Consider the following 21,708-nt stretch of genomic DNA (forward strand, 5'->3'; position numbering starts at 1 on the left):
CAAAACGACAGCAACTTGTCTGTTCCCCTTCCCCCAATTCCCCAGCACTGTTCCCATCCCCCCAATTCCCCAATAAAAATCTTTAAAAAAAAATATTAGCGGTTGTGAGCCACCTAGATTTTGAGGTTATTTGTCACGCAGCATTATTGTGGCAGCAGCTGACTAATCCACCAGGGGCCTGCAGAAGTCCTTGACCAGGCCTGATCATTTCTGCCTCTGCCTCTGTCTTCACGGGTTCTGCCAAAAACAGCTACCCCTCCCTGCCTCCTTCCACTCCTCAGGGCACACCTTACACTCCACTCCACCAGTGTCCAGAACCCCCCCCACCCCAGGATAGGCCCCCCCCCACTCAGACCCGGGCATGTGAATTCACTTTAGTTAGCTCATAAAAAAGCTCAAGTGGATAAAGTTCACCAAGCAACTCATTTACGTTTTAATCTTTTAGGTGGTTCATTACTAAAGTGCAAAACCTCTTAACTTAGTAACATCACTAGCTCATTAGTGAGAAGGGTAAGTATTTAATAGTTCCCTGTGATGTTTAATTGCTGACCACTTATCTTCTTCATCATGGAATTGAAGAGAGTCTCCCTGTCTGGACCTGTACTCCCACCCACAGCATCAGCCTCACAGCCACAGCACAAGTCGGAGCCCATCCTGCAGCCCACCCCAGCTAGAAATAGCTCTCCTTTGTAAATAGTTAATGAGCTCATTCATCTCTATATTGCTCATCTCCGTGGCCCGGCTTTCACCCTGGGCTGGCACATCAGTCTGTGGTTTTGTGTGATTCTGCTCGCTCAACCCCCGCCCACCTCTGAGACTCTGAAGATGATGGGCATTAATTTGACTTCATGTCCTGAACCCTTCTGTCACTCACAGGGTGCCCAGTCCCGTCTCACACACACACATGCCAGCCCATAGGCTTAATTGGCAAGAACTAACACATCCCTCTTGGCTTCTCTGTGTCTCAGTGTCTGCAGGGATGAGAACAGAGCACTGACAGTGAGGCAGAAAGGCAGCCCAAATCACCTTCCTTCCCAGGCTGGCCGTAGCTACAGGCTGGCTATTGGGCTCTGGGATTGTGTGGGCAGGTGCTAAGAAACGTTGCTTTCATCATAGCTCGGTGGCAGTGCACACTTCCCTATCATTCTCCTCTCCTAACTTCCAAGCCGAACCCTGATTTCATTTGGGGAGGCAATGTGCCTGAACCTTTCTCAGCCTCCGCTGCAGGTTGGAGGAAATACAATGACAAAAGCAGAAGCTACTGCGTGAGACTTCTCGGGGGCTCTCTAAAGAAGCTGACTCATCCAGGAGGATGGTGCCTGTTTGAGTTTGAGTCCCCAGGAGCACACCCTGAGACAAGGATTCCAGTACCAGTAGTTTATTTGGGAGGTGGTCCCAGGATGCTCTGGTAAGGGAATGGGGAAGGAAGTCCATATAGGGCATTTCGCTAAGCAAGTTACCAACTGTGGGCAACTAGGGTTCAATTCTCCCAGGATCCTCTGGGAGACAGCAGAGAACATGTCTCAACTGTCCTCCTCTTTCTTCTCCCAAGAGGAGGAATTTGGAGTATGAACCTTCCAACTCCCTGTGTCATAGACTGGGGCTGCTCCTGGGGACAACTCCCTTGCACGTTTACCTGCCTTGCCTGTGGGCTGAGCATCCCAGAGAAGGTCCCCAGGTGGAAGTGTCAACAAGCACAGAAGCAGTAAGCCACACATTAAAGATTGTGCAATTGAACTGCAGAAGGAGCCTCGGTCCCTGAAGTCCTGGGTGTGCTCTCATACCAGCCCTGAACTACCTCCCTCTGGAATCGCATCATGTGACAAAAACCAACCCCCACCTTTGGTGAACCCATCGTAGTCAGGTCTCTTCTACTAGAAGATGCTCTTCTTTTATGATTGACATCATCTTCCATTTCACAACAACCTTGTGAGACAGGCAGGGCAGTTATTATCCCCATTCTGCAGATGAGAAGCCTGAGGCTCAGAGAAGTAAAGAAAAGGGAGATAACAAAAGATACTGTTTAGAGGCCCTGATCCCATCGTCTTTATACAGGTACTCCTCAGAGATACTGTGGGTTCAGTTTCAGACCACCATAATAAAGTGAGTATTACAATAAAGTGAGTCACATTAATGTTTGTGCTTTTCCAGTGCATATAATGTTTATACTATACTGTAGTCTAACTGAGGGTGCAATAACTTTGTATCTAAAAATGTACATACCTTAATTTAAAAATATTTTACTGCTAAAAAATGCTAACCATCATCTGAGCCTTCAGGAGATTATAATCTTTTTGCTGGTGGAGGGTTTTGCCTCATTGTTGATGGCCGTTGACTGATTAGGTTAGTGGTTGCTGGAGTTTGGGTGGCTGTGGACATTTCTTTTTTTTTTTTTTTTAGCTGAGCCATCCTGCTACCTGTTGGCAGCTCAGCGGCTGCTCAGCTCGGGCTGGACTCGAACCGCTGTTGCTCAGAGCTCAAACTCTTGAGTGAGCTCTTAACCAACTGAGCCACTCGGCCGGCCCCGGACATTTCTTAAAACAACAATGAAGTTTGCCTTATTGATTTACTCTTCTTTTTATGAATGATTTCTGTGTAGCACGAGATGTTGTTTGATAGCCTTTTACCCAGAGTAGTTCTTTCAAAATTGGAGTCAATCCTCTCAAACCCTGCTGCTGCTTTTTCAACTAGGTTAAATAATATTCTAAATCTTGTGTTGTCATTTCCACAGTCTTCACAGCATCTTCACCAGGAGTAGATTCTATCTCAAGAAAACTCTTTATTCATTCGTAAAAAGCAGCTTGTCACTCATTAAAGCTTTATCATGAGATTGCAGCAATTCAGTCACATCTTCAGGCTCTGCTTCTAATTCTAGTGCTCTGCTATTTCCACCACATCTGCAGGTACTTCCTCCACTGAAGTCTTAGACCCCTCAGTCATCCATGCGGGCTGGAATCAACTTCTTCCAAACTCCTGTTAATGTTAATATTTAGACCTCTTCCCATGATTCACGAATGTTCTTACTTAATGGCATCTGGAACGGTGAATACTTTCCAAAAGGTTTTCCATTTACTTTGCCCAGATCCATCAGAGGAAGCACTGTCTATGATGGCACCTATAGCCGTATGAAATGTACTTCTTAAATAATAAGACTTAAAAGTCAATATCACTCTTTGATCCATGGGCTGCAGAATGGATGCTGTGTTAGCAGTCATGAAAACAACGTTAATCTTGTACATCTCCATCAGAGCTCTGGGGGGACCAGGTGCATTGTCAGTGAGCAGTAGTATTTTGAAAGGAATCTTGTTTTCTGAGCAGTGTTTCTTAATAGCAGGCTTAAAATATTCAGTAAACCATTGTGTAAACACATGTGCTGTCATCCAAGCTTTTTGTTCCGCTTATATAGCACAGGCTTTATAGAGTAAATTTAGCATAATTCTTAAGAATTCTTAAGGATTTTCAGAATGGTAAATGAACATTGGCTTCAACTTAAAGTCAACAGTTGTATTAGCCGCTAATAAGAGAGTCGGCCTGTCCTTTGAAGCTTTGAGGCCAGGCATTAACTTCTCTCTAGCTGTGAAAGTCCTAGATGTCATTTTCCAATAGAAGGCTGTTTTGTCTACATTGAAAATATGTTTTTTAGTGCAGCCACTTTCATTAGTTATCTTAGCTAGATCTTCTGGATAATTTCCTTCAGCTTCTACAGCAGCGCTTTGCACTTTCATGTTACCGAGACAGCCTCTTTCCTTCAACCTCATGAACCAACCTTTGCTAGCTCAGACTTTTCTTCTGCAGCTTCCTCACCTTTCTCAGCCTTTCCAGACTTGAAGAGAGTTACAGCCTTGCTCTGGATTAGGCTTTGGCTTAACTGGAATGTCCTGGCTGGTTTGATCTTTTATCCAGACCACTAAAACTTTCTCTACCTCAGCAATAAGGCTGTTATACTTTTGATCATTCACTGGAAGAGTACTTTTAGTTTCCTTCAAGAACTTTTCCTCTGCATTCCCAATTTGGCTAACTCTTCTGTGTGAGAAGCCTAGCTTTTGGCCTGTCTCGCCTTTTGACATGCCTTCCTCACTAAGCTTAATCATTTCTAGCTTTTTATTTAAAGTGAGACACATGCGACTCTTCCTTTCACTTGAACACTTAGAGGCCATTGTAGGGTTATGAATTGGCCTAATTTAAATGTTGTGTCTCAGGGGATAAGGAGGCCCGAGGAGAGGGAGAGAGACGGGGAACCCCTGGTCGGTGAAGCAATCAGAACACACACAAAAGTTACTAAGCTTGCCGCCTTACATGGGTGCATTTTGTGATGCCCCAAAACAATTATAATAGTAACATCAAGGATCACTGAACACAGATCACCGTAACAAATGCAACAATCATGAAAAGTTTGAAATATTGTGAGAATTACCAAGATGTGACACAGAGACATGAAGTGAGCAACGATGTTGCAGAAGTGGCACCGCTAGACTTGTTCAAGGCAAGGTTGCCACACACCTTCAATTTGTGAAAAACACAAAATCCGCGAAGCACAATAAAATGAAGTGCAATAAAACCATGCCTGTATTAATCCCTCAGGCTCAGCTGAGGGGTCAGAAAAATGACTCCAGCCGCTAAAATGCACACGGTGCTGTGTTTCCTAAGTGTTTCCCATACTTTATCTCTTTGGAGATATCCCCATTTGAAACGCTTTTTATTTCACTGTAAAAATGGAGCAAAGTCTCGGAGAGGTGAGATGACTAGTGTATGGTAGAGCTGGGACTAGAACCCAGGTCTTCTGTCTTCTCGCCTCACCAGAAGTTCAGAGAAAAAAACCCCTAGCTGTGGGACTTACGGGGGCGGGGCGGGGGAGGCCTTTACCCACCAGTGCTGCTCACATCCCTAATCTCACTGGGCACAATGGCATGACGCTGAACACACACTCACTGGGGGAGCTTTGCCAACATTGATCCTCGGAGACCGTCACTCTAAGCTGACTCAAGATCTCCTGGAGGGAGGACAAACTTCTCCAGGGGTTTCCAGCGTGCCACCAGGGCTGGGAAACACTGGGGTGGTGTTCAGGGTCAGAGCCACTGGGTTTCATACTTGCCCACCCACAGTCTGCCCAGCGCTGCACTGAAGCTAAAAGAAGCTAGCTGCTGTGAACATGCTTGGGAAAATTTACTTGTCAGACGAATGTTTGATGTCATTCTGGTGGCTGCCACCACCAGCCCTGACCCCCAAGTTCCAGACACGCCTACCTTCAGCCCCTCTCTCTGTAAACATTCTTTGGTGTTTTTCTGGTGTGAAATAAACAACATCCCCATTCCCACCTTCAAACCAACAAAACGTACGATATAGAAAATTAACAAGGGTTTTCTGGTTCTCTCTTACTATACGGGGGGGGGGGGAAGCTGTATTTCAGAAGAGAGGCAGACCCAATGCACACGAATTCCTTTACTCCTGCTAATTATTTCTATCCTCGGAGACTTCTCCAGCCAGAGCTTTTTGAGAATGATGAAAAAATAACAAGTAGAGAAATTAGTCAACTCTGCACAGGTGCCCTGAAGGTTTTGAATATGAGTGATGTTATTTTTTTTGTGCAGAGCAAGAGGGCAAGATGAGAAGGTAGTGATATGATTTGAGACCCTCTTGGAAGGCATCCCTGAAAAATCTCTCTTCTATACACAGACCTGCTGTGAGTTTTGAAATTCCACTGTTAGAGATTCGCTTGTTTGGGTCTTTCAGAGTTTCCAATTGAACTACAAAATTTCTTTATACCTTTATACTTTATACCTTGATCTCTTAAAACTCTATTGGATCATTTTCCTGGTTTACAGATTTCTTGGAGTAAGGCTTTGAAGAATGGAACCACAAAAGGCAGCCTGAAGAACAGTGACAAAAATGCAGAGGCAAGAAGAAAAAATGGACAGTCTCCTAATAACAATAAGTATTTACATGTATCCAATACTTCAATGTTGACAATGAAAGATACACTTTCAAATACATGATCTCATTCAGTCCAAATGACAATCTATGAAATATGCAGAAAGGAATCTTTATTCCCACTTTACAGATGAGAAAATGGAGCCCGAATGCAGTGAACTGATTTTCCCATGGTTCCAGGTCCAGTAAATGGTGGAGTTGGGGTGCAAACTCAGGTTCCGAAAATGCTATCTGTCTCTATTTTCTCTGTATTACTGGAAGTATATTGTGCTTAGCTTAAAAACAAAACAAAACTATATTTCCCAGCCTCCCTTGCAGACAGGTGTGTCCAATTAGGTATAAGAAGAAGTTATTGGGTAGAGCTTCTGAGAATCTCCTCCTCTTTTCCCTCTTGCCCTTCTGCTTTTTGTCTTTTCTGCTGTGTAGAAAGGAGATGTGCTAACTCTCCAGCGCCATTTTGCACCATGAGGTAACGTTAAAGACAAAAACTGTGCTGTGGATGGCAGAGCAGAAAATCAGAAGGGGTAGGGCCCCTGGTGGCCATGCTGCCCAGAAAACTAAACTTAAACTCTCTTCCACAAGAATTCTTTTACGTGAAAGACATATAAATCCTATGAGTTTAAGTCACGTTAGGTTGAATTTTCATCCTAATTGCCACTCTGGACTTCTGATTCCAGGCTCATTTTTCTCTGTGATGCCTCTAACAACTTTATCACTTCACAATGGCTCACCTGGTGAGGCATAGAACCCCCAAATCCTCATCTTGACCATATTTTCTGCTAATGGGTCCCAGGGGCCTATTTCTGAGTGGGACCCAAGGTTCTCACCAACACCCGTGCTCCCCTTAGCTCCAACACTGCTGGGCCTTAAAAATTGGGGGAAACAACTGAAGCTGAAGAAAAAAATCCCATCAGACTCCCAGTGGCTTATCCCATTCTTCCCAAGAAGAGAAACTATAGTTGGTGCCCTCAACCCAAGTCTGCAGACTTAACAAAACTCTGTGAGGTATTAGGGAGATGTGCCTCCCAGCATGGTACCTACACTTGGGAGACCACATCTCTAGTCTATCTCGTGGAACCCTGGGAAATCTACTCAATTCATTTGAGATTTAGTTTTTCCATCTGTAAATTGGCCATCATATTTGTTCTGTCCATCCCCACTGGTGAATGTTAGGTGTCAATTGACAAACAGCATGAAAGAGATTTAGAAAAATTTAAAAATATTAAAAAAAATAAAATCCAAGGCAGGCTGCTTTTGATTTTGGTCCAACCAGGGAGCTACTGGGAAGCTTTCCCCTCCACCCACCCCCAATTCCCACCTTTACACTTTATTCTTCCTCTGCCTGTGCAGCCGCAACCTGCCCTTTCAGTAGAAGCTGGGATGTCTGGAGAAGCAGCTGAGTCAAAGGACCTTCCCTGCATAGGCAGCAGGTCCTGTACCTAGCATGGCCCCTCCCTTTAGGGAACACCTGTCCCTACCAGTTTCTCTCCATATCCACAAGATCCCAGGTTTATCAGTAAATTTGCCTCCAACCCAAGATGAAGATGGCTGAATTTTCATGGGGAAGAGGCGGATCTCCACAGAGTGTTGTCATAAGATCCCGATGGGGTGGGAACTGGCTGAATCCGCCCTCTTATCCTTTACCCAGATGGGAGATGGAGCAATAGTAAAAGGTGTTCCTCTACCGGCCCCATAAAGCTCAATTGGGCAGTCCAGTCTCTCCAGGGTGGGGGCCCTGTCTGACAATCATGGAAGAATATAATATGGAAAGTGGGGCCCACAGATACAGCCAGCGGACATGGAATGTTCCTCTCTCCCCCCACCTTCAGGGTCTCTCTTCTTATAACGCCTCTCTTTCCCTACCTGAAGATGATGGCAGCGTAACAAGCACCACAAAGACATGGCTTCATCCTGGTTAATTCCACACTGTGCTTTAGAAGCACGCTCGCTGTTCCCGGGGCCCTCCTGGGGTCTGTTCCAGCTTGGTGACAGGTGTTCTTGATGATTCTTGGAGGCAAGTGTTTGTGAATGTCACTTGCACTGATAATGACATACAGGGCACTTAATTTTCCGTGTCATACCAGGGATGAGGCCAAGCTGGGATGGGCTGCTGCTTTTCTTGGGAAGGGACCCCCTTCTTTCTGATCCCCCTCTCAGCACCCTTCCTCTTCTCCTTATTAACCCCTGTCCCCTCTGACACTGTCCCCATTCATGCAAGCCCCTTCCTGCAAGGGCAGGCTTGGGGGTTAAGAGATAAAAGAGTTGGCCCGCCCCACTGTCTGTGTCCAGCCTGGCTGTAGGGCTCAGCCATGTGTACTCAGGGAAGGCAAATGCCTTGAGAGGTCAGCAAGGACCATCAGATAATTAGGGAGCTAATTATCTGATAAAAGAGCAAGATACTATTGCATAGCCAAATTCAAATCCTGAGTAATCCATGATTTTGGATTTCCCATGCTGCTGCTACTCTTTTCTGGCACGTAGAATAAAATTGGGTGTTTTCAGACACTGCTCACAGCTCCCCAAGGCTACTGTGGGACCTTGGCGTGGGTCAGTGGTGACCTGCCATTGACTTGTGTCCAGGTCTGGCTGGACAATCTGAGCCACTGCCAAGGTCCCTATCTGTGACCTCAGGCCCTGGGGCTCAAAACTTTGTAAGGCAGGGACCCCTAACCCTGGGAGGCAAGATGTCATAGTGGCCCCAACTGGAAAGCAGGTGGATTTTTGCAACTACTAAATATTGTCTTCAGCATAGGATTACAAGAGTCTTCAACAGACTCATAGACTGTCAGGGCTGGGCTCGTTTAAGTCACATGTTCAAGTCAGGCTGCCCACTCAGCAGCCCTGGCACAGAGTCAGCTGAATGCTGCCTGAACCCTTCTGGTACGGGCAGCTCACAACTCGGTGGCAGCTCTAACTTATTCTGCTGTTTGGGCAGCTCTGATGTTCATTTCCATTCTGTTCCGTTCACCAAATGTTGACGTGATAGCTGTCGTGGGCCAGGACTTACTAGGAGCTGAGGGTATAGAGATGAGTATTCATGACTAGCACATGCTAGAGAGGGAGAAAGCTACAAAGCCAGATCATTCCACAGCCAGATGGAGAGCAATGAGAGGGGTATGCAAAGCTGTTGCTGTTGGAATTTTTTTTGTATTGGGCCGATGCCTGCTTTCTTGCCTGTGGGCGCATGCGTGTGTGTTTTCCTTTCTTCTACTCATAAGTCCTTTGAATAAGTTAAGGGAGCTATGGCTTCTTTTCTAAATCCTGTCACCTCCAAGGTAACCTTTCTCCATCTCACTTAAGCTTCCAGAATCCCACTCTCATTAATTGATCCCTGGATACACTGCAGTTGGTAAAGGGGACTCTTAAGACTGTGTCGTCCCGTATTAAACATATTACAGCTCTGCTATGACCAGCTTGAATGTTTCAATGATTAGAATCATAACCTCCCATGATCTGAGACACAACCTCTATTAACACAACCGAAAACTATAGGAGCCTTTTACAGCTTCCTCACTTTGTAGTCATGACATCTTTGAGTGCAACTAAAACTCTGAGCCTATGCTACACAAAATTCCATTCAAACCAGATTTTCTTCACCTTAAACTCACGCAATTGATTCCATGAACCAAAACGAATACGTGTTTTCTGTGTTGTTATCCATATCAATAAGAAAATACATTCCCATTTCTCCATTTTGTTCCAAATGCAGTGTGAGATTTTGTCAAATGCCCTCTATGGTCATGACACGTTCTGTTTATGGTAGTAACGTCACAGCCAGTGGAAACTCCTAGGAAGTGTTCCATCCCCATCACCACAGAGATTCTGGTCCATTCCCCAGGGGAGCATGAGGACAGGGCCTGGTGGAGGATCGCTGAGCAAGAAGGGATGCCCTCCTGAATGAAGAGGAGGCAGATTCAAAGGTCAACTACTGGTCAAAAGTGTCTCCTGAAGACAACTCAGTAATGTGGTAGAGTTTGCTCCCTGTGAACCCACACTGGGTCCTGGCAATCAGCATTCTTTTTCCCCAGGGTTACAGCCATCTGTTGAGAAATCCCTTCTAAAACTTGGAAGGCACATGACCAGCCTCGTACACTATGCTTTATGGGGTCTCTTCTTTGAAAAGTAGAAGATCCACCCTTTTCCCATCTTAGGCACTTCCCTTTCTGTTCGTGCTGTCTCAGGACCACCCCCACAGACTTGGGAACTACATCTATTGTCACTTTAAGCCTGGATGTGATCCCCGTGGTGTGGGGACCAGCTCTCATGTCGGGCAGCATGATGTCTCTGCCGGGCCTCAGTTCGCTCTCCGGAGTATTGGTCTTTTCCTTCCCAGGTGCCCGGATTCTGTCTCTGCTACTTAACCTCTGTGTAACACCTCCAGCGAGTTTCTTATATGAAAAGTGGAATAAGCATAGTCCTTGCCTCCTAGGGTTTTGTGAAAACTGAATGAGTTAGTATATTGGGTTGTTGGAAAAGTCATGATGCATTTTTGCAACGAAAAACAGAAAAAATACGTCATGACCTTTCCGACAACCCAATATATGCTGTAGGATAGTAACCCTTGTTTATGTCAATTAGTCTATGGTAAAATGGGTTTCGTTATACATAGTTTTGCTTAAAGTCACAGAACCTATTGACAATCTTAAATGAGGATGGACTGCATTCCTACTATAGTTCTGATTGGGGAGGGTGAAGGCAAATTGGAAATTGCTGGGCGTTGCCTGCCTGCTCTTTTCTCGTCTCATCGCAACCAACTTCCCAACCAGCCAGCCATCGTCATTTTTTCTTCTTGCTCTGAACATGGATTAAAAAGCCCTGTTGGCTGACTTTCTCTCTCTCTGTATGGTGTAGGCTGCTCTTTAATATTCATCTTTGGATATAGGCCTTTCTTCTCTTCCTTTATACACGTTCCTGTCAAAGCCTGAGCATATCAGAGAGCCACTGGTATCTTTTCTTTCTAATGGGAACAATTCCTTTTCTAAAAATCCAGTTTCTTCCTTTGCCTCTCCTATTTCCCTCAAGCCAGAATGGCCACGAAGGCGAGTCTAGGTGCTGAGGCCAGAAGGCCTGGTGTCCAGTCAGTCCTGCCTCTTTCTGGCTCGGTGACCTTGGAGAGTTGTTTAATTCTCTCAGTCTCTTACACTTCTTGGTGTGTCCAGGAGAATTAAATGAGATACTGCCTATAAAGCTACATATCAGGCACACAGTAAGCCGACGATACTTGGCTGGTGGTCACTGTTACTATTATCCAGCCATATACTCACCTTGACCTGTTTCTGGAAAGTTTGGAAACATGTCTTCTTCAAGACTGAACTGTGTCTTAACCTTCCTCTTCCATTTCCTTCCCCAGCGTGGCAGACAAGATAATGGTCTTATGGTCACTCTTCCTATCACTACTGTATTTACCAACAATAATAATGATCATTTGTATTCCTTGAACACTTACTATGTGCTCACACTCTTCGGAGAGCTTTCCATGCTGTATCTCCTCCAGTTCTCTGGATGCCCTAAGAGGAACTTGGCATTGTTCCCTGCATTTATTTTTAATTTCAAGGTTTCTGATGCTTCCATTTTATTTACGGTTATAAGCCTAGTATCTCCAGGATTCCAATCACCAAGTAAAACCCATTTGAATTTCTGCTTTGAGTAACTTCAGGAGTGTATCCCCAACCCCTCCCATCACCCTCCCAGGGTTTCTGAGACCCACCCCCCACGGAGGGGTGCCATGGTGGCAACCTCCGTGTGCCCCCCGTTAGATGCCAATATCACTCTCCTCTCACAAAGTTCAGTTCCCTTTATCCTAAGCCTGTGCAAGCCTCAGAGCTGGGAGCTTTTCACCTTTCTGTGTTTTATCAAAGCCAATACCATATAATAAATTCACAAGCGAAGAAATATACTTATTTTTAAAAGGTCAATCTCACATGTTATCAAAAAAATGCAAATGACAACGAGTTCCATTTTTCACCTATAAAATTGGCAAAAATGAAAGTAATTATATCTTCAATAATTGGCAAAGGTATGGTCAGAGTGGGCGCTGTTAGCTTCCAGTGGTAAGAGGGTAAATAAATATTCATATGCAACGTATAGAGATTATACTTTGCTCATTAAACAGTAATTCAATCCCTAGGAAAATATACTAAGGAAATCACTGAAGCTGCACAAATATATTTATGTACAAAGATAGTGATCGCGGCATTACTTTTAATATTAAAAAAATGCTAAACAACCTAAATGGCCAACAATAGAAAATTGGTTAAACAAATTATGATGCAGTCAAGTGAAAAATACTGTAACTCCTTGGGAACGAAGCAAGCTATAATGTTGAGTAGAAGGAAATTAAGATACAAAGTACACACTAGAATGATCATAAATATTGTTTTGAATTGAAATAAAATGGAGAGGCCAAAGGCTTCTGGTTAATTTTGAGTGGTGGGCTTACAAGTAATTTTTATTTCCTTCTTTATCATTTTTCTGTATTTTCCAAATTTGCTACAAAGGCTATTACTTTTATAATTAGAAACTTGCATATATGTTTATGTTTAATTATAGATCTATATCTATTTATCTTTCTATGTGTATAGATGCATATATTAAGTTCTAATGATGCTTTCTCTACATCCTGAGAAATGAAGCTGTTCTCCAGACAAGCCAAGTAAAGGAAATTCCGGGTAAGGAACTTCCGTGGCTCCACCAGTTTCCACAGGGCAGCAACCTCAGTCTCATGGACTCGTTCGGTGAGCAAACGCCTTCCTTACATGCTCTTTGCCCCACGCCTTTCCACCCAGAGACCCATCAACTCAGGACGTCAGAGCTGGAAGAAACCTCAGTGATAAATCAAGGATTCTTTACATCTCTTGACCACGGACCCGTCAGGTGCCTGGCGAAGCCTACAGAACCCCTTCTCAGAGTAACTGTTTCACATGTGAAAGGAGAGATACAGGCTTTCAAAATGAACCATGTGTTCCTTGCAGGATAAGATTGTGGGCCAGGTCCCTCAGTTTAACACAAATTAAGGCTACCTGAGAAAGGAACTCATCTGCGGTCAGACCTCTTAGCCCTAAGCCTGTATCCATCCCTCTGTGAGCTCCTCCCTTTCTCTGAATGCCTTCCCCAATTCTGCTGCAGTTTTTCAGTCTTAAACCTCCCTTCCTACCAGGCCTAGGAAATGCCCCCCTAGATCCTCACAGCACATTTACAAGGTCAACATCATTGTCTCCATTTCCAGATTAGGGAACTGACAGCCAGAGAGGTCAGTACAGGTGGGCAGGATCACCCCACCTCCATACCCCGGGGGCTCAAGTAACCTGCTCTAGCTAAGTGGAGCTCATCCGGGACTTCAGAGGGACAAATTGGGAAAGAGACACTCTTCTTCCTCTAGGGCTGCTCAGAGGAAAAATGCTGCCAACCCAGAAGAAAGTGGAACTTAGGGAAGGTAAGAAACTCAGAATGCAGGATGTTTGTTGGGGGGGATTTTGATCTAACTGAGCCTGAAGTGGGTCCCTGAGTTTTCAATTCACAAGCCAGCACATTATCACTCCCTTTTTCTTTTTGAAGCCAATTTGACTTGGGTTCAATTACTTGCAACCACGTGTCCAGACTAATTATATATGGATTACCCCCTTTTTCCAGATGAGGAAAACTGAGGCTGCCCAGGAGAATTACATGATTAGCAAGTGGCCGAGCCACGATCTGAATTCTACTTTTCCTGACCTCAAGCCTTAACCACCACAGCATCCGACTCTAGGTGAAGGTCCCGATTCACTCCTCCTTGGAGGAGTCAGATGCTTTGGTCAAAAGTTCCACTCCTTGTTCTTGCCTGTCTTCCGGCTGTGGCTCAAAACAGGAAGTTTAGCAGCTCATACCCATATGACCACCCACCACAGTAGGGGGCCTGGTCCTCCTACACACACATCTCCCCAGGCTGTCCATGTGGGTCCCTCTCTTCTTTAACTTGTAGTTGATGTTCTTTCTATCTTCTCTTACCTGCGTGAACGGCATTGTTTGCCCGGGGAGCCCAATAGGCATCTTTGGGGAGGAGGAGTTTAGGTGGGAATAGCTCCAAGCCCTCCCATCACCTCCTCCTTCCCCAGCCAGTCCCTCCCTGCCTTTGCGCAGTCTGGGCTCACCTGTAAATCAGTACCTCATCGTCAGAGCAGTTGTACTGCAGCTGGTACATCTTCACCCGGGGCGCTGACTTGCTGACCGACCACTTGACCAGGGCTGAGGTGGTGGTCACATCGGACACAAGCACAGCCCGTTCTGGGGGGCTTTTGGGAGGCTCCCCACCTCCGCTGCCTCCCCCTCCCCGGCTGGTCTTGCTGGAGCCAGTGATGTCTGAGAGGCGCGACTTGGGGGGTGCGGTGCGGCTGGTGCTGTTGCTGAGGTGTGGCAGCTGGACGATGGAGACCTCCACGGTGGCTGTGGCCTCCCCCGCGGCATTGGCGGCAATGCAGGTGAAAGCCCCACTGTCCTGAGACGTGGTGATAAGGATGTCCAGGGTGCCATTGTCGTACACCGCAGTCCTTGAGGAGTTCCCCACCAGGCGGTCATCTGGCGCCACCCAGTGGATGAGGGGGCTGGGGTCCCCAATGGCCTTGCACTTGAGCATGGCCGCCTGGCCCTCCAGAACCAGCAGCTTGTGCGTGTGCTGGGTGATGAGAGGCGGCTCGCACACAAACTCCTCCTCGCGCACGTGCCAGAAGTAGCGGCCCTTGAGGCCCCCCGGGGAGCCACACGTCTCCTGGTCATCATCTCGCTCAAGCCTCCGCAGCCAGAGAAGCTCACAGTTGCAGTGCAGCGGGTTCCCCCCAAAACTGAAGGACAAGGGTGGAGCAAAGGGCGTGGCGGTCAGAGCTGAGGCCTGGGAGCGGGCAAAGATGGGGTCTGGGGGCAGCTTCTGCAGCCGGTTGGAGGTGAGGTCCAGGCGGGCCAGTTTCTGCAGGTCAGCAAAGGTGCCCTCTGCGATGTGGTCCAGCAGGTTGTGGTCCAGGCTCAGCTGGTGCAGGTTGACCATGCGCCTCACGGAGCCCCAGGGCAGGCCGTGGAGGTTGTTGTAGGAGAGGTCCAGGTCCTCCAGCGTCAGCAGGAAGTCCTCGAAGGCCTCGTCAGCAATGCCACCCAGCTGGTTGTTGTTGACAATGAGGTGCTGCAGGTTGACCAGGCCACGCAGGGTGTCCTCCCCAAGGCTGGGAAGCCGGTTGCTGTCGAGATGCAGGGAGCGGAGGCTCTCCAGGTCCAGGAAGGAGAAGGGCTGGATGTGGCTGATGGTGTTCCTGGACAAGGTCAAGTCCACCAGCCCCGTCATGTTGGCGAAGTCCTGGCGGCCAATGTGGATAATGAAGTTGCCGCCCAGGCGCAGCTCCACCGTCCGCCGGTCGATGTCAGGCGGCACAAAGAGCAGCCCCTTGGAGGGGCACAGGGTCCCCAGAGACTCAGACAGGTTCTGGCAGACACAGTACTTGGGGCAGGCGTCGACCACGGCAAACGCCATGCCAAACGCCAGCAGGCCACCAAGCAGGGTCTCCATGGTCTGGCCACTCAGCCCTCGGTGCCTGAAAGGGAGGGACACAAGGTCATGGTTAGGAGATGACTTCCTACCGCCCTAGACCAGAGCTTCCTCCCTCATACTACCCCCCACCTTGGAGAGCAGCAGAAAATGACATCTGTTCTTGCAAGGTGTCATCTTTCCTGCCAATCCCTCTAATGCAGTTCTACTTTTCCTGTTTTCCTTAGCTCTTATCACCTCCTAACAGACCATTTAACTGACTTTAAATTGTGTTTATGGACTATTTCCTACCTCCCCCACTAGGATGTCAGCTCCGGGAAGGCAGGTCCTTTTGTCTGTCTTGTTAATTGCTATATCCCATGCACCTAGCACAGTCCCTGGAACACAGCAGCTGCTCGGTACATACTTGTTGGACGGACAGGTGGACGGATGGATGGACTGATGGATAATTCCATACCAGTGGTTCATTTATGATCATCGGATTTGAAAAGTGTGTTATGACTGTATTTGAAGCAGTTTTACCTTCTTAATTGGTTTAGACTAAGCATGAAATTGAATTGGACCAGAATTCCTGAAGAAGAAGAACAGGGACAAGGAGAGAGCTGGCCCTGAGAGACGCCAGGGCTAGTGGGGAACTGGCTTTGCATAAATTCTTCACCATGGAGAATCCACATAGCATATGCATCTTTGGGAGTTCAGGGAAGTGAAGGAGGTGGTGGGACATGAACTTCTTCTGAGCACTTAGTATGTGCTGGGTCCTCTGCCCGGAATTTCAAATACATGATCTCATCTGGGCTTCAGGAACACCCTTCACAGAGAAGGGCTTACCTATGTATATAGATGAGGACTTATCCAGAGCCTGCTAGCCTCTTTCAGGCCTTTATTCAAAAGTCATCTTCTTACCCAGACCCACCCGGACTGTGCATTCCCCTCATCCTTGCTATGTGTTTTCTCCTTGAAATTTATCACTATCTTACTGTAGAGACAGAGGGTGCCAGAAAAAGTATACAAATTTTAAGAAAGCAAAAAAACAAAACTGTATTAAAATTGTAATACTCAATATATACCAATAACAAAAGATGAATACAAGTCATGTGTATCCATATTTTTGGCACCCCCTGTATTTTACCTACTTGTCTTGTTTATTGTTTCTCTTTTTAAAATTTTATTTTATCTTGTTTTTTTAAATGTATCTTTCAATTACAGTTGCCATGCAATATGATATTAGTTTCAGGTATACGACATAGTGATTAGACATTAATATTTGTGAAGCGATCCCCCTGATAAGTCTAGTACCCATCTGACATGATATATAGTTATTACAATAGCATTGACTCTATTCCCTGTGCTGCGCTTTATATCCTATTGTTTGTCTCCTGCACTGGCAACAAAGCCCCAAGAGGTTGGAACTTGTTTTCACTAACCACTACATTCTCAAAGTCTGAAGCACTCCCTGACGCATAGTAGGTTTTTGCATGAACAACTATCTAGAAAGGAAAGCACGGGACTTTGGTTCAGATCTTTGCGCCTCCGAATCTGACAGTTTTCTCACTAGCCCATATTGTGCTGTGTGTGGCTCTATTTATGCAGTACTAAAAATTACATCAATTGAGTTGGACTTTCGAAAAGCATGCACTCTGGTTGTGTAGCATCATGCAGACCAGCACTCTCAAATTGCCTTCTAGGAGTGCTATTTAGAGTTCTGCAAGAAGGCTTCTAAGGCCAATGAGTTGGGGATGTGATGCCTACTCTCCCTCACTTTTGCAAAAGCTCTATACGCATTAACAAGTTCGGATGGGGTGAGAAACTCTGCCGCGGTACAGAAACTGGATTAATGTTTCATTCTGCCTTCCTCCCTTTCTTCTGTTTTAGGAAAAACTACTCCTTTTTTTCTGAGCAACAACTATTAATATCTTGAGGAAGTAGAGCTCTATAACTCTCAGTTTGGGGAGCACAGGAGCAGACAGAAAACTAGCTAATAAAACAAAGGTATATTGTAAATTCAAAAACCAATGTAGTAAATTTAAAATCCTATTCCAATCAGGTATTACTTTATTGTGAAGATTTGAATTCCATTACTGTGTCTCTTTAAGGGTAAATCTCCCACCTGAGAGCCTTCAGGGCCAGAGGCTTACCTTGTATTTCATCTAGAGAGCGTGTTGTTTCTGGGCAGCACTGTCCAATGGAAATATAATACTACCCATAAATGTAATTTTAAATTTTCTAGTGGCCATATTTTTTAAAAAGTAAAAAGGAACAGGTGAAATCAATTTGGGTAACATATTTTATGGAAACCACTATATCCAAAATATGAGTTTGACAGGGAATCGATACAAACAGTTGTTAATGAGATGCTTAACATTCTTTTACTTGTACTCAGTCTTCAAAATCGGGTGTCTGTTTAACACTTAGAGTACATTTCGAGTGCTCACTAGCCATGTGTGGCTATTGGCTACACTATTGGACAACACTATTAGGGCTGGGGTTGGCTATCCCCAGGGCTGAATCCTGCCTGCAGCCTATTTTTCTAAATAAAGTTTTATTAGAACATGGCCATGCTCATTCATTTACATAGTGTCAATGGCTTTTTTTTTTCATGCAGAGGTGAAGAGTTCCAGCAGATACAATGTGGTCAGCAAAGCCTAAAATATTTCCTATTTTGCCCTGTTCTAGCAGATGTTTTTTTCTTTCTTTTCATCCTCTTAATTACGGTCACTTTCATTAGAAGCTTTTGCCAACATGCCTAATTCCAACAGTTCTGCTCTGGGCTCCCATGAGCAGCCACCGACCCTGCCAGTCCCTGCTCTTACCAATCTCCGCCCTGAGTGGTACCAGCCCACACTGGCCCAGGTCCCACCAGGCACACCCATCCCAGAGGCATCTACATGCGGAAGCTTTCTACCTGCCACTGTCTCCATGTCCAGATGTGTTCTGGCCTGTAGGTCCCCATTTAGCCAGGGCTTGGTAAAACACACAGGAACCTTCTCCATCTGCACTGACCCTCTTTTTAGTTTCTAGCACAAATACAAGTCTTTGCAAGGGCTGGTTCTGCCCACAACCCCAGTTTATCTCATTTCTCTCTCTCCCCCTTCGCTCTTCCTGTCCCCGCTGCACTCAACCTTATAAACACCATGCTCGATCACCCTCCAGGACTTCCTAGATGCGCGGGTTTCTTCCTGGCTCTCCCCCACCTCCACTCCTGCCTAGCCAAGCTCCTTTTCTAGCTCCAGGTCTCAGTTTAAATACTACCTACTCCAGGAAGCTTCTCCAAAACCTATACCACCTTAGGCTCTCCTGCAATTTTTCCCTTCGCCCCTTGTACTGGCTCTACATATCGATCATCGCACTTTTAGTTATAATTCCTTAATTACTTACCTGTCTGCCTTCCTAGACTGTAAACTCCAAGAGGCAGGAACCTACCTGCCTTGTCCACTCATCACTGTACCCCCAGTTCCCAACACCATGCCTGACTCATATAAGTGCCCAATAAATGTCAATTGAATGAATGGAATATAGTGCTGAGAAAAGTGAGTTTCGGGCCGGCCGAGTGGCGCGATGGTTAAGAACTCGCTTGGGATGCCAGAGGGCCCCGGTTCGGATCCCACATATGAGGGCCGGTGACGCTGCCCTCTGCAGCTAGGATGCTGAGCAACGGCTCGACCTGGAGCTGGGCTGCTGTGAGTCGCCGGCGACGGCGTGGGCTGCAGTCCCTGTGGCAGTGGGTTGCCATGGGCTACCGTGTGTAGCCAGCAGCCAGCGTGAGCGGCCAGCAGCCAGCGTGAGCGGCCAGCAGCCGCAGTGAGCGGCCGTCCAGAAGCCGGCTACTGATCTGCCTCACCCGGGAAGAGCGCAATGATGGTGCCAACTTGGGCCAGTGAAGCAACATCCTCCACAACTAGACTGAAGAACAAAAAAACGACAGCAACTTGTCTGTCCCCCTTCCCCCAACTCCCCAGCAATGTTCCCATCCCCCCAATTCACCAATAAAAATCTAAAAAAAAAAAAAAAAGAAAAGTGAGTTTCTGGTGTTGGCACTGAGGCTCTGAGTACTGTGTCAACACTGTCTAGGGCTCATTTGGCTAATCAGCTGAGAATACCAGCTTTACAGAGTGGTCTAGTTACAGCAGTAGCTTCAGAAGCATCATCGGCCAACCATCCGCTGTGTTTTCCAGCATGACTCACCGTGGCGGTAGAGTCAAGGAGGCCATGCTTCTCTGGCCCCTGCATCTGCTCGAGTCGAGGTGGGTAGTATCCTTTATACCCACTGAGGACACAGGGACAGACACTCCCAAGGATGTCCCTCACTGTTTAAGCTGGAGGTGGTTGCGTGCATGTGTGCGTGCGAGATATAAGTGTGTGTGTGTGTGTGTGTGTGTGTGTGTGTGTGTGTGTGTGTATAGAGGCTGGAGAGTCTTCTGAAGGCCTATGGCCCCATGAGAAAGGTGTCCTCCTATGTGTTCTTGTCCATATATGCTGCAGTGTTCTAAGGCTAAGCAGCGCTTCCCAACATTGTCACATCATGGCACATGTGATAATACTTGTCAGGCACATCTGAGACCAGGGCCGAGGCTGTTGATGGCCTGTGCTGGATATTGTCCCCCTAGATCGTCTCTCCATCCTCCCTGACCCTGCTCTGTGTATTGGGGGACTGACTGCCCAGTATGGTCTGCTTCAGCGCAGTATGGATGGTCTGCCCTGTCCAATGGCGTCCTTGGGGCCTTTGTATCCTTGGGTCTGTTGCCTGCCCTCTGGCGAACAGCCACGGCGGAGGCAGCAAGCAAGGAAGACCCAGACACGTTGGGATGCACACCCTGCACGGGGCCCATGGTTTCAAACAGTATTGTCACATTTTTAGAAAAAGTTTGTGGAGGATTAACAAATGTCTAATGAATTCAAATCTGTGACATAATAGAGCTGGGTAAATATGTTTTAAATAATCAGCATGGGAGATTACTGACAGAGCAGTGACTATTGAATCTTAATTAAAACTGTATTCTGAGAACTGTTACTTAATATACTCCTCTCACAGCCAAACAAAGAGCAGCTTCAACCCCAAGTTGGGATGGAGGTGAGGGGACTGGGATGCATGGGATGAGGGGGGAGTTCTCTCTTTTGAGCAGGAACTTGAACAAATGATGGAAGGGGCAACCTAGGTCCCTGTAAGCATCTTGAATGGTAGTGAGTGGTGGAGGGAAGCAAGGAAAGGTGGAGATTAGGAGGAGAGGGCCAGTATCAGGAACAAAGAACAGATGAAAGTGGGCAGGAGGGGCCATGGGATTATTTGTGAGTGAAACTGAGAGAGGTGTGTGGGGATCAGAAGTGAGGCTGTGAAGTGGATACTGGTATCAAATGTCAGAATCAGCCTTCAGAGGAAGAATCCATCTGCAGAGGAGCCAGAGCCTGTCTGCTCAGAATGTCTATGAGCCAGGACTGAGGGTGGAGGGGGGTGGGGGACGGGAGAGGAGAGGGAGAGGAGAGACAGAAACAGAGAAGCTGGGAGAGGAAGCGAAATACTCCCTCGGACCTGCAGTGCCCGAGAGAATCAGTACCCATCTCTGTCTCCGGGAGTTCACCCAGGGTAAGAACGGTGTCTCTTCCTCCCTCGGTTTCTTCATGCCACCTTCACAACAACTCTGCAAGGTGAGCGCTGCCACTAGTCCATTAGGTGCTCTTGTGCAAGTAGAAAGGCGTGACTTGCTGGGTGTTTGTACGGCCCTCAACTGACCCACCTGTGCAGTGAACAACCTGCCCTACCGTACCTTGTAATCCTGAGTATTTTATCCCCATTTTAAGCACTGGGAAGTGTGATCCAAAGAGGTCGGGGCCTGCCCGAACTCTCCCAGCTCCCCTGAGGAGAGGCACGATTTGATCTAAGGGTTGTCTGGCTCCAGGCCATGCTCAGAGTAGAGGGGGCCCCTCCCGAGGCTTCCATGTGCCTGGTGTAGACAGAGAAATCTGCTGCCTCCACTACGGGATTGCTTAGTAACCAGTGAAGGCCCAGCTGTTCGACTAAATTTGGGCACTTGTGTTTCCTTCTTGGGGATGGGCCTGGAAAGAACACTGGTTTTCTCAAAAGCAGAGGCCTAATTGGCTCAGAAAGACCCACCTGTCAGGCCCTGATGGTGGTGAGTCACACACACACAAGGGCACACCTACACACACACATATAGGCATACATGTATGCACATGCACGCACACACATACTTAAATACACTGACAATATATAGAGTTGTAGAAACAGGCTGATGGTTTAATCAGAGTCAACAGATGGAATT

General features: G+C 46.7%; 1 protein-coding gene across 1 annotated transcript in view; it reads right to left on the reverse strand.

Annotated features, from left to right (window-relative positions):
- Positions 1 to 21,708, reverse strand: part of LRFN2 (leucine rich repeat and fibronectin type III domain containing 2) — a 190,878-nt gene that overhangs the window by 33,098 nt on the left and 136,072 nt on the right. The window contains exon 2 of the mRNA XM_019663408.1: positions 14,055 to 15,479. Coding sequence (XP_019518953.1) covers positions 14,055 to 15,454 — 1,400 coding nt within the window. The 5' untranslated portion in view covers positions 15,455 to 15,479. The remainder of the gene's footprint in view (positions 1 to 14,054; positions 15,480 to 21,708) is intronic.

The sequence above is a fragment of the Hipposideros armiger genome, unplaced genomic scaffold (genome assembly GCF_001890085.2).
Source record: "Hipposideros armiger isolate ML-2016 unplaced genomic scaffold, ASM189008v1 scaffold_389, whole genome shotgun sequence".
In the NCBI taxonomy this organism is placed as follows: domain Eukaryota; kingdom Metazoa; phylum Chordata; class Mammalia; order Chiroptera; family Hipposideridae; genus Hipposideros; species Hipposideros armiger.